Raw genomic sequence first — 13286 nt, forward strand, 5'->3', positions numbered from 1 at the left:
TTATTTCCTCTTTAGTATGATGATAAACTATACAATAAATAATTCTGATCCTAGTTTTTGCACAAGGATCATTAGTGTAAACGGTGACATGGCTGCCGAGCATCAGTACGATGGGATCTGTAACAACCCTGTCACATCCGTCCACTGCCACATTTTGTGTTTTTGTGTCAGCTGTTATTGTTTTAGATCCACAATACTAACATTTATGAATAAGAGGAGAATTAGCAATAGTAAGTACACTGAACAAAAATATAAATGCCCCACTTTTGTTTTTGCTCCCATTTTTCATGAGCTGAACTCCAAGATCTAAAACTTTTTCTATGTACACAAAAGGCCTATTCCTCTCAAATATTGTTCATAACTTTGTCTAAATCTGTGTTAGTGAGCACTTCTCCTTTGTCCTTTGCTGAGATAATCCATCCACCTCACAGGTGTGGCAGATCAAGATGCTGATTAGACAGCAGGATTATTGCACAGGTGTGACTTAGGCTGGCCACAATAAAAGGCCACTCTAAAATGTGCACTTTTACTGTATTGGGTGGTCCAGGGGGGTCAGAAAACCACTCAGTATTTGGTGTGACCACCATTTTCCTCGCACAGTCTTCTTCATGAATTCTCTGAAACAGCTTTGGAGATGGCTTATGGTAGAGAAATGAACATTCAATTCACAGGCAAAAGCTCTGGTGGAGATTCCTGAAGTCAGCATGACCAGTGCATATTCCCTCAAAACTTGTGACATCTGTGGTATTGTGCTGTGTGATAAAACTGGACATTTTGGAGTGGCCTTTTATTGTGGCCAGCCTAAGGCACACCTGTGCAAAAATCATGCTGTCTAATCAGCATCTTGATATGCCACACCTGTGAGGTGGATGGATTATCTCAGCAAAGAAGAAGTGTTCACTAACACAAATTTAGACAGATTTGTGAACAATATTTGAGAGAAATAAACCTTGTGTGTACACAGAAAAAGTTTTAGATCTTTGAGTTCAGCTCATGAAAAATGGGAGCAAAAACAAAAGTGGTGCGTTTATATTTTTGTTCAGTATATATAAGTTTATTACTAATAAAGTATTGGTACTGACCAGAGCATCATGGGTAATGTCACGTCCATCCACCAGCAAAAGTTTTCACATACACGTGCTATTCAAAATCTAATATTTCTGAAAATAGAGCTTCCACTGTCAAATAATATCAGTAGTCTGTGCACAAATGGATTAGCATTATTTCAACACAGTTCTATGCATTTCTTACAACTTTTTTTTTTTTTTTTGAGACAAAAATGTCCACTCATTTGACCCCCTAAGTAAATTTTAGCCGATATAGATAATAACTCCAAACTTTCTTCTTTTTTTGTGCAAAAAAGTGTAATTTTAACTATTTTACATCCCAAGGTTTTACTTACACAAGATCAGTGGATCTGTAAAAGGACAAAACATTAGTATGAAGCAAAATGTTGTTAAAATTGCACCTGTTTTACTTATGAGATTTTAAACTGTTCTCGGTTGTTGAGATTATTCACATTTTAATTTCAATTTTTTTCTGACTAAAACAAACAAAAGATAGATGAAAATGTTTACATCTACAAACTCCCCCTTAAAAATGAGAATATCATGAACAACTTGAAATTTCATAACACATTTAAGTGTACTTTTAACAATATTATACCACGGTTTATCATTTACACATGTGCATTATAACGTCCAGATCACAGTGGATCTACAAAAACACACAACATTTAGAAACAGGCAGTATATAATAAATAATATTAGATAAATATATAAACTAAATCATAATAATATAATATTATTCTCTTAAGACATTTCATGTTCATATTTGTTCAGGTTAGACTCATTTTGTGTGAAAGGGCAGTTTGTAAATATGAACATTTTCATTTAATTTTCCTTTTTTTTAGACTAAAAACAAAGAGAAACTTTTTGAGTTATTATTTATAGGCTAATATGATAGTATGTTACTAATGCGACCCACTTCAGATCCAGATATAGACATAGATGTAGATACAGACATGCTCTGTATTTCATTTTTGGATCATATTTGAACTAAAATAAGTTTTTAACTGTTAATATTTTCAGTGTAATTTACAAAAACTTTGTAAATTTATCTCACAGGCTGGACTGGACCCTTCGGTGGGCTGGTTTTTGCCCGTGGGCCACATGTTTAATACCCTTCCACTAAATTCATGAGTTTTACTTTAAAGAATACACATTGTTTTACTAAGTACCTGAAGTGTAAATATTGACATAGATTACAGATTAATGAATGTACGTAGATGGAGACCTGGCAAATAATTTACATATAAATTAAATGAACATATAGAAATAAGATATACTGTATATATTTGACATCTTTTTAAGTATATAATGTATTTAATATTGACATGTGTATCTAAAAACATTATTAACCCGGTAAAGCCTGAACCATTAAATCACTGACAGAAAACTCCAGTTCTCTGAAACTGCAGCCTTTATTGGTCCTTCTGAACAACCAAAACATTTTTTTTTTTTCAAATATCAATTTCTATGTATGAGTTTCAGTTTTGTATCATATTTGATACACTGGGTCTCAAAGCTCAAATATTATTATTTTGCACAAACAAAAACATAATATAACACAAACATGTTTAACAAGTTGGTAATTCCTTTTCAAAATTGGCAAAGTTCTGCCTCCTTCCTCATTAACCCTTTCATGCATGATTTATGAGAACATTAATCAAGATTTCTTTCTTGAGTGATTTTATTCCTCTTAAGGCATTAAAAAAACAATGCAATTAAAAACTTTATTTATTTATTTATTTATTTAGTTATTTTGAAGCTATTTTTCATGGAGTTGCAAAAATGTCCACCAAGCTAGACACCATGTGTTTAAATTCTAAAGCAAAGAAAAATGTATTTACTGTGAAAACTATGAAATAAAAAACATTAAATGCTGCTAATTTGATGTTTTCTCACATTTTAACATACACTACAAACAAAAAGTTCTGGATATTTTTAATTTTTGGGCCATTTTTTCAGTTGGGACTCTTGCACAAGGCTTTTTACTTTTTTTGTGTGAATTGAATTGAAACTTATTTTTTTAATGACCAGACATAGTTTTATTTACAAATGGCAAAAATGACCAAAAAAGACAAAAAAAAAAAAAGAAAAAGAAAAGAAATATCCTTTACTTTTTGTTTGTAGTGTACTCTAATACTAGTCATTACTCACCTTATGGAGATAATATGCCAAAAAAACCTTATGTTGTTAATTACAGTCTAATAACAGTAACAAGGACTTGATTTACACCCAAACATGTTAGATCGGGTTTATCAAGAACAGTAAAGTTACAGTAATGTTTTCAGTGTCAGTGTATGGGATGGTGCATAAGTGTTTAATGTGTCGGCTGATCTGAAACTAAAACAACAAAATCCATGAACAGACCAGAGAACAGCTGGAGAACAGCTGTCCACTGTAGTGACCACTGTGCATGAAAGGGTTAATGACAGTCTTGTAGTGTCAGTGGAAAGGCCTCTGGTGAATGAATTCCTCCCCCTGGTGGATTATCAGTGTATTGCATGTATCTAATTGTATACATCAGGTTTTTCATGAAAAAAAAATCACACTGATCATGTAGAGGGCTTCAAACTCATGTATCAGATATGATACGTTTGGCGTTATAGGGTTAATATATTCCATTTTTTTTTAAACTTCTATATAAAAAGTTCTACAATTGTTTGTATGACGACTTCCAAATGAAATTTTCTGTACATTTAATGTTTCCAAAGTGATTCATCACCATTTATTCTAATATTATTCCCTACATTTTCAGTGAAAATCAGGTATTTTCATGGCGATGTTAATAAAAGCTCAGAGTAAATCCAAAAGTTATTATGTCGGAACAGAAAACTGAAGATAAAGTGACTTTTCCAGCAAAATATGTCATTAACTGAACATAAAAACAAGCATCTACAAATGTCATTTATCAAAACTCATGGGTTTTACTGGTGAGTCGACGTCCTAATGCACAGGTGTCAAACATGCGGCCTGGGGGCCAAATTTGGCCCGCCAAAGGGTCCAGTCCAGCCCCTGGAATGAATTAGTGAAATGTTAAAATTACACTGAAGACATTAATCATTTTAGTTCAGGTTCCACATACAGGCCAATTTAACCTCAAGTGGGTCAGATCAGTAAAATACAATCATAATAACCTAGAAATGATCACAACTCTAAAGTTTTGTCTTTGTAAATGTAAATATTTTCATGTCATTTTACTGGGTTTTACACTAAAACAAACTAACATTTCACAAAAACGCAAAAAACCTCAACAAATATGAACATTTTGAAACGTCTGAAGTGTAATTTTAAGAATTTTCTGTCTGTTATTAAATGTTTTGTGTATTTGTTGGTCCACTGTGATCTATAAGGTGTAATTTACATTTTTAAATGATAAACTAAGACATAATATTGTTAAAATTGCACTTAGTTTTCTTAAGAAATTTCAGTTTGTTCATGTTATTCACATTGTTTTAAAGGATAGTTGGTAGATGTAAACATTTTCATTACATAATTTTACTTTTTCCGCTCTAAAATATAGAGAAAAGTTTGGAGTTGACATTATTTATATATTATTATGTTATTATTTTACTGGTTCAGTTCAGCTCAAATTTGGCTTAATGTGGCCCCTGAACTAAAATGAGTTTGACACCCCTGTCCTAGTGGGTCATATCTGATGACTGAAAAGCTGTGAATCTGCATTTTACTTGAATTATTTCACTGTATTAACTGGATTAGTGGATCAAAAGTTCTTAAACATGTCAACAGATCAGTAGATACTTTTAGTCGATGGACAGTATAAAGGTTTTTAAGGATTAAATGAGCTAAATCAGGGGTTTCAAACTCATTTTAGTTCAGGGGCCATATTCAGCTAAATGTGATCTGAAGTGGGCCGAAGCAGAAAAATAATAACATAATAATATATAAATAATGACAACTGCAAATTTTTGTCTTTGTTTTAGTGTAAAAAAAACATTAAATTATGAAAACACTTACTTTTATAAACTATCCAAAAAAAAAAAAAACCCTGAAAAAACCCCTGAAAAAACCCCGACATTTTAATTTAAAAAAACGTAAGAAAATTTAGTGCAGTTTTAACAATATTATTCCTCAGCGTCTCATTTGTCCGTGTGCATTATGGATCAGCTGTACAAAGACACTAAACACTGAGGAACAGGAAGAAAAGAGTTCAAACTGGGCAGAATATTCTACAGACATTTCAGGTTGTTCATATTTGTTCAGGTTATTCACATTTTATTGTTACAGGATAGTTTGGAAATGTAAATATTTTCATAGTTTATTTTTTGCACTAAAACAAAGAAAAAACAAATCAAGTTGTTAATTCTAGATTTTTTTTGGCTTAATTACCTCTGCTAGGAAGTATTGTAAACGCTTTGCTTTGTGTGTGTGCGTGTTTGTTTGTTAGCAAGATAACTCTAAAAGTTATGGAAGGATTTTCATGAAATTTTCAGGAAATGTTGATACTGGCACAAGGAAGAAATGATTACATTTTGGTAATAATGGGGGTGGAAGGGGTGGGGGGGCCATGGGGGCCCACTGATCTGCCTTGGCAGAGGTCTGCGATCTCCGAGTGCTTTTCTTGTTCAAGATTTTTTTTTTTACTTAAAGATTTTTTTTGGCTTAATTCAAGATTTTTTTTTTTTTACTTAATTGAAGATTTTTTTTTTTTTGTGCTTAATTTAAGACTTTTTGCTAAATTTGAGATTTTTTTGGCTTAATTGAAGATATTTTTTACTTAATTGAAGATTTTTTTTGCTTAATTCAAGATTTTTTGCTAAATTTTTGATTTTTTTTGGCTTAATTGAAGATTTTTTTTTACTTACAGATTTTTTTTGCTTAATTCAAGATTTTTTTGCTAAATTTGAGATTTTTTTTGGCTTAATTGAAGATTTTTTTTTACTTAACTGAAGATTTTGGGTTTTTTTGGCTTGTTTCAAGATTTTTTGCTAAATTTGAGATTTTTTTGGCTTAATTTAAGATATTTTTTACTTAATTGAAGATTTTTAAAAATTATTTATTAATTCAATATTTTTTTTGCTAAATTTGAGATTTTTTTTGCTTAATTGAAGATATTTTTTATTTAATTGAAGATTTTTTTTGTTGCCTAATTCAAGATTTTTTGCTAAATTTGAGATTTTTTTTTGCTTAATTGAAGATTTTTTTTTTTTTTTGACTTAATTCAAGATTTTTTCCTTAACTCAAGCTAAATTTTTTTCTTTTTGCTTAATTCAATTCCAGACTGTGGAATTTTTGCACTTGGCAAAAACATCCCAGGGGCCGAACTGGACCCTTTGGCGGGCTGCATTTGGCCCCCGGGCCGCATGTTTGACACCCCTGAGCTAAATGAAAAGTTCTTTGTTACTCATGACACAATAAACGAACCGGATAAACATGGATATGGAAACACAACTGTTTATTTACTTAAAATATTGGTATGAACTAACAGGACAGCAGTACTTCCCTACACATACATTCTAGCTTTAAGCTTCTTTTTGCATTAATTCCTTTATATATAAAAAGTATCCAAACTAACAAATACGTCCTCTTCACTCCACTTGAAACAGAATACAGACCCCGTGCTGTTCTTTTTCCATCCCATCCATATTCCCTCCCCCTTAAACTCAAAATGTCCCAAAAATGTTTCCCGGTGGCTCAAATGTACAGCCACGCCTCTCACACACACACACAAACACACATACACTGCACTGTGACCTTTAACCTTTGACCCCTTTGACCCCTACCACAATGTGATGCCTGGTCAGTCACAAATCTGCCGCACATTGGCACAGGCCCGAAAAAAAAAAAAAAAAAAAGGTGTATGAGACAGAAAACGTAACACACTCTGAACATTAGAGAAATGTTGGTGCTTGATTAAAAAAACAGGAAAAAAAAAGCGGACTTGCTCTTTAACACTGTATTGCTTCCATACTTAAAGTCAATCTGACTAAACCAGATCTTTGCTTTAGGGCACAGGTGTCAAACATGCGGCCCGGGGGCCAAATCCGGTCCGCCAAAGGGTCCAGTCCGGCCCTTGGGATGAATCTATGAAATGCAAAAATTACACTAAGATATTAACAATAAGTTTAGTTCAGGTTCCACATTCAGACCAATTCAATGTCAAGTGGGTGACACCAGTAAAATATGATCATAATAACATATAAATAATGACAACTCCAAAGTTTTCTGCTTGTAAATGTAAATATTTTCATGTATTTACACTAAAATAAAGTATAATTTCACAAAAAATGTGAACAACCTGAACAAATATGAACATTTTGAACCATCTGAAGTGCAACTTTACCAATATTCTGCCTGTTATTAAATGTTTTGTGTGTTTGTAGCTCCACTGTGATCTGTAAGTTATAATATACATGTGGAAATGATAAACTGAGGCAGAATATTGGTAAAATTACACTTATTTTTTCCGTTTGTTCATGTTATTCACATCTTTTGAAAGGATAGTTTGTAGATATAAACCTTTTCATAATGTAAATTCACTTTTTTCGCTCTAAAACATAAACAAAAGTTTGGAGTTGACATTATTTATATATTATGATGTTATTATTTTACTGGTTCAGCCCACTTCAGATCAAATGTAGCTGAACTAAAATGAGTTTGACACCCCTGCTTTAGGGAAATAAAGGTTGTGAGCGATCTAATGAAGAACCAGTGACACTAAGTTCTGCCTGAAAATCGACTGAATTTTCATTTTAAAGGGAGATTAAAAAAAATGACAATAATTCACATCTTTGACCAACTCCTTATTCGCTGTCACATGTACAATTAAAAACATGGTTTGCAAAAGCATCGTAGCCACAAACTTCACAGTCCGTACACACCTGAATGTGTCAAACATTTGGCATTTCTTGAGTATTATTCATTAAAGTTGGCTCATGTAAGTGTTGTATTTGGTAATAACCCTTATGTAAATGTGACATCTGCGATCATGATTAAAACAATAACCCAAAAAAAAAAAAAGCAAAACTCCACATCTTTCCTGTGCCAATGAAAAGTTAAACATAAAAAAAAGCAGAAACTAACTTGAAAAAATTGTGATCTTTTTTCTAAAAGAATGTAAAACACCATTCCCACAATACAACTGCACACGTTTAGCCATGAAACATTGTCCTTTTATGGTGAAAACAGACAAAAACAAGTCAATATGTGATGAGGAGTTCAAAAAAAAAAAACTCCTCAGAAAGTAAAACACATTCAAAAGCCATGTTCAGTGCCCTAAGACAGAATTTGGCAAAACTGTAAGAAAATAACAAACGACAGGAACAAAATGATAAACAGATGATAGTATATGATCAATAATATGTGACAAGAAAATCCTCTGTCATGAACCAGGTGGATCCAGATGCTACCGTCCAGTTTCCCTCCTTTAATCACCGCACACTGAAGTGGAAACCTTCTCGCGCTGGCATTCAGTCGCTTCGTTTAGTGGTTGTACTCAGACCGCCGTCTACGCACTTAGTCCACGGCGGCGTCTGTTCTAACACAGTAACAGGGTTGTTTCCAGTCGGGGGTCAATCCGATCCCCGAAGTCCAGTCCGGTCCAGACAACCACAACCAGGACATTTCTTTTTTTTTTTTTTTTTTTTCATTTATTATTTTTTTTTAATTCTTCTTTAAAAAGGCCCCAAAAGGAGAAGATGAGGACTCAATATGCCAGAGTAGCAAAGGCACACAATCAGAAAGACGAACGAAAGAACCCAATTCAGTCCGATCCAGTTTGATCCGATCCTGTTTGCATGAGAAAGTGCAAGAGCATGCGAGACAGAATGGTGTGGTTTTGTTTTGTGTGCATGTATGTGGTCACCATAGAAACATATCGCCATTTAAAAAGGTTTATTTTATATGTTAACAATGTAAAATACACAGGGTTAACTCCCTACAACTGCATTGATAACCAGTCTGTGGTAAGTGCATGTCAAAGCTAGTCACCCAAAGCTCCGTTAACTGTACCTTAGGTATAAACTGACAATAGGTTGGTTATAGGATAATATATTGACATGAATAATGGTATGTGTACAACGACAGTAAATTCTTTTCTGAACTGCTATAAATACATTTCTTTGAGAGGTTTCACAATGATCAAACTGTATGCCACTGTTCGTACGCTGAAAAGTCGACGACACACTCGTTTTTGTGTTATAAAAACACGCGCATTCCATCAGTTACACACAGACACGATGCATAACACGTACAGGCACATGTACTTTTGCAGGGCAGAGGCCAAGCACGCTTACTCACACACACACACACACACACACACACACACACACACCGAAGACATAAAGGCACAAGGTATTGCTAATGATGAGGACGCACTGAAACAAAAATCTACCTAAAACATAATAATGACCCCTTTCACCCATGCATTGTTTTCTCCTCCTCACAGTAAAAACAGCTTAAAAAAAAAAAAAAAGAAAAAAAAAGATGCTTCCTCTTTCTAATTATCATGCAAAACACACTCCCGCTCACACACCCACTCACATCAATAGTAAACAAAGCCTACAGATCTACAGTACCTACCTACTGAGGTACACCATTTGGTATTTTAGCGCAGACAGACACGCTTAGGTCAGCCAATGTGTAAGACTTCCAAAAACAGACAGCCAATCGTAATGTACAAATCTTAGAAAAAGCATCAGGGTGGAGGGTGGAGAGGGTAAGGAGGGGGAAGGGGGGGGGTTGTATAAAAAAGAGCAGAGGGAGCGAAACATGTTGTCAGGCCGGCGGTCCGTAGTCCGTCACAGACCTTAACGTCGACTCTGCAGGAAAACTATCTGAACAATCTCAGCTCAGCGGGTATCTTTGACCTACCTAGCAGAGAAAAGTCCTTGAAAATAGCAGGAGTCAGATAAGATAAACCCAGCTCTCCTCATGACTTTTTCAAGTACTGAAATTGTGTTTTTGCCCAGTCTGACAGAACGAGCTGAAGAGTGATTCACTGGACAGAAGCGGGTCCCGAAGACCGCGGCCAAAATAATCAGTGGACCAACTCCTGCAGGGTCCAACATGGACCAATAAACGTAGGAGGAGTTGGAAACAACCAACATGCGCTGGTTGGTCAGACAGCCGGTTACCGTAGTGATGCGTCTACTGCATCGAGAGGACCGTGGAGCGGACTGATTCCTGCGCCGTGGCGACAGTGGATCCCCGTTTACCTCCACATACACTCCGGTGGGACTTTATTCACGTCGGCTTCCTCTGATGCGTTCGCTTAGAAATCTCGGCTGGATTTCATCTCCGTGGGCTGCCTGAACCGTGTCTGTTCTGACGTCTGTTACCAGCCTATGAGGTTGGCTTTGGCCTTTTCTGTCAGTTTCCGAACCCGGCCCTTTGAGGAGGTTCCGAACGTGATTGACGAGTCCTCAAACAGCAGCTGCCTCTGCTCCTCCTCTGAGTCCTCCTCCATGTACCAGGCCGACCTCCGACCCTGGTTACGCGTGCGCATCGACCCTCCCGCCTCCTCGCCGCCCTCCTCTGTCGGAGCCTCTTTCCGATTGGGTCTCTGTGGCGCAGGGGGCTGAGGAGGGGGTGTGACCTCCTCCATGACGCGCCTGCTGCTCCTCCTCAGTGGTGACGGCTCAGGAGACTCGGCCGGAGGAGGAGGCGTGGCTTCGTCAGTTCTTGCAGCTCTGGGCCGTCCGCGGCGTTTGGGCGTCGAAGCCATACCAGAGTCTGACAGTACAGCTGTTTCCTGTGCCGAGGATGCCCCGCCCTCGTCACCGGTGGACTGGTCGAGGTCGTCGTCGGGGGTGGAGCTCCTGCGGGTGCCGCTCCTCTTCACGTCGTCCGGCTCCTGCTCTTGCTCCTGTTTGCTCTTCTTGCTTTTCTTTTTGCCGGGTGGACGGCCTCGTGGTTTGGAGGGACTCGCTGGACTCGTGACCTCTGAAGGACTCAGCGGCGGCTCTATTCTTGACTTCCGGCTCCTCCTCCCCACACCGAGGGTCATGTGACTACTGTGGCCGTTCAGGTGGACTGTGTTTTGAGACGAGGGGCTGGCGGGAGATCCTGAAAAAGAAATAAAGGGACGTCAATTTACAAAAACAAATCTAAAATGCAGAGTAGAGTGGTCCAAAACATTTTTTTTTTAAGATTCTCTGGATTAGAACCCTGCATTTGGTTCCATATCTGGCCAAATTACTTCAGTCCAAATTTTATGCAAATTAATTAATATTTAGAGGTTGCACAAGACACATGCAGATTGCTCTATATACTATAACATAACTAGCCAAATGGATAAGGCATATTAGAATAATTTGTAATTTTATTCTCAAAATCAAACTGCAACTCGCATAAAAATGTTACTTATAAAATATACTTATAAAAATGTCCAGCAACCACTGTTGCTTTACTGAAATTACAAAAAAATGTTCCTGTTCTTTGACAACTTGGATTAAGTACTGTTTCTGATCTTCATTTTTTGTTCGGGTACAGTTGAAGTCTTGAAAAAGCTCCACCCCTCTTTTAGCAACATCACTGACAACTTTTGTGGAATGCACAGTTTTATCAGCCTTCTGAAAGTCTTCATCATCAGCCCAGTCTTCTGGAGGAATTCTGAAGAATGTTTGTGGCAGATCCAAAGTTTCTAAGAAAGGCGTGGTGCTGGTGGTGACATCCCTGATCTGCTTCCCTTCATAATCTGCTAGGTTAAGGGCATCCCAACGCTTTAGTGGAACCTCTGATTCTTCATTTTCCATCATGTTGTGAACCATCAGCTGCTTCTGCTCTTGTGTCACACTGGAGTCTCAGAATGCCAGGACAACCAATTGTTCACTCCAGTACCACTGATGTGGGCGGCCTTACTTCATACATATATTGCTAGATGAAGCACTCAAACCTTGGTTTTGATAGTACTGCTGCTTCTCTTAGCAGGTCAGCTCGGCTATGCTGAAAATGCAAAATTAGTCAATTTCCAGGAAACTTCCAGCAACTTGTGCAACCTCTAAAACATCTCCTTTTTCTTCCAAATTTTTTCCTAAATCATCTTTTGAATGCCAAAACCTAATGCATGGTTCTAATTGAGGTAATCTGAAACTTTACTTTTTACCATGATCGTTGGACCACCCTAATGCAGAGTTCGTAAGATAAGACAATAAAGCTAAGAACATTCTTACCTGGCGTGTGTCGTACTGGAGTCCGGAGTTTCCGTCGTGTGCTTCCTCCACCGCTGCTTTCTGCAGCAGGGGGCGGAGTCACCTTTTCATTGGCTGGCGGCGTCGAAGTGGACACAGAATTATGAGCCCTCAATGAACGTGTAGACTCTGGAGACAAAGAGGGGGTGCTTTTTAATAAACTCTACAGTGCACTGTGTGATATTTAGTGACATCTAGTGGTGAAACAGCTGATATCACAAGCACATGAATGAATGAATATCATCTTCTACAGCAGCAGCAAAAAAAGTCCCTCCATATCAGCCATTATGGGTGTTTTACGAAAAACTCTGTTCGACACCGATACATAGAAGGTGATGGAAATCCACTTTAACACTGGATAAAAGCTCCTACAGATGAACATAGGATTTAAGGAGGCTGGGAAGTTTAGTGGCAACTGCACTGTGTGACAGGAAGACAATAAATGAATAACACATGTGTAGACTGTGATGATAAAATCGACTGAAACTCAGGTTGAAACATAAATAAAAATACAAGAATCAACACTTATGAGTTCTTCAATCCTTTTTGTTATACCTTTATATTTCTCATTAAAAAACTATTTTCCTTGCCTTGTTTGGTATCTTTTCTCCAGCACAATCTCGTCTGTGTGACTTTGCAGTTATTTTTTTCATTTGACATGCTGTATTAACACACTAACCGTCAAATCACACAAAAAAACATCAAATATGAGTAGGAAAAAAATTGATTCCTTAATGTTTTTCACCAAAACCATACTGAAAAAACAATTTTTATAAGTTAGAATGAACATTTGAATTGAAAACGTCCAAAAAATAAAGTTATATACAACTATTTACATGAAAACGCAGGCAGGAAAACTACACTATATGGACAAAAGTATGTGAACACATTGAATTCAAGTGTTTCTTTTCTAACAAATGTCATAATATAGGTTTATATTGTGATCAATATTGCATTGTATTGGTTAGTTTTGTTCCAAAATGTTCCAAAACGTCTCTTTACTTAATTTCTCTCAACATTGATTTTTTTTTTTTTTTTTTTAACATTTGTCATTAGTTTTATAGTCCAGACC

At 36.4% G+C, this 13286-nt stretch overlaps 1 protein-coding gene across 1 annotated transcript in view; it reads right to left on the reverse strand.

Moving 5' to 3' along the window:
* Positions 1-8651: 8651 nt before the first annotated feature.
* Positions 8652-13286, reverse strand: part of phip (PHIP subunit of CUL4-Ring ligase complex) — a 78264-nt gene continuing 73629 nt past the window's right edge. Inside the window, exons 39-40 of the mRNA XM_030129281.1 lie at positions 12197-12343; positions 8652-11090 (exon numbers count right to left, since the gene is read on the reverse strand). Of these exons, the coding sequence (XP_029985141.1) occupies positions 10360-11090; positions 12197-12343 (878 nt within the window). The 3' untranslated portion in view covers positions 8652-10359. The remainder of the gene's footprint in view (positions 11091-12196; positions 12344-13286) is intronic.

Source organism: Sphaeramia orbicularis, chromosome 24, assembly GCF_902148855.1.
Source record: "Sphaeramia orbicularis chromosome 24, fSphaOr1.1, whole genome shotgun sequence".
Classification (NCBI taxonomy): Eukaryota; Metazoa; Chordata; class Actinopteri; order Kurtiformes; family Apogonidae; genus Sphaeramia; species Sphaeramia orbicularis.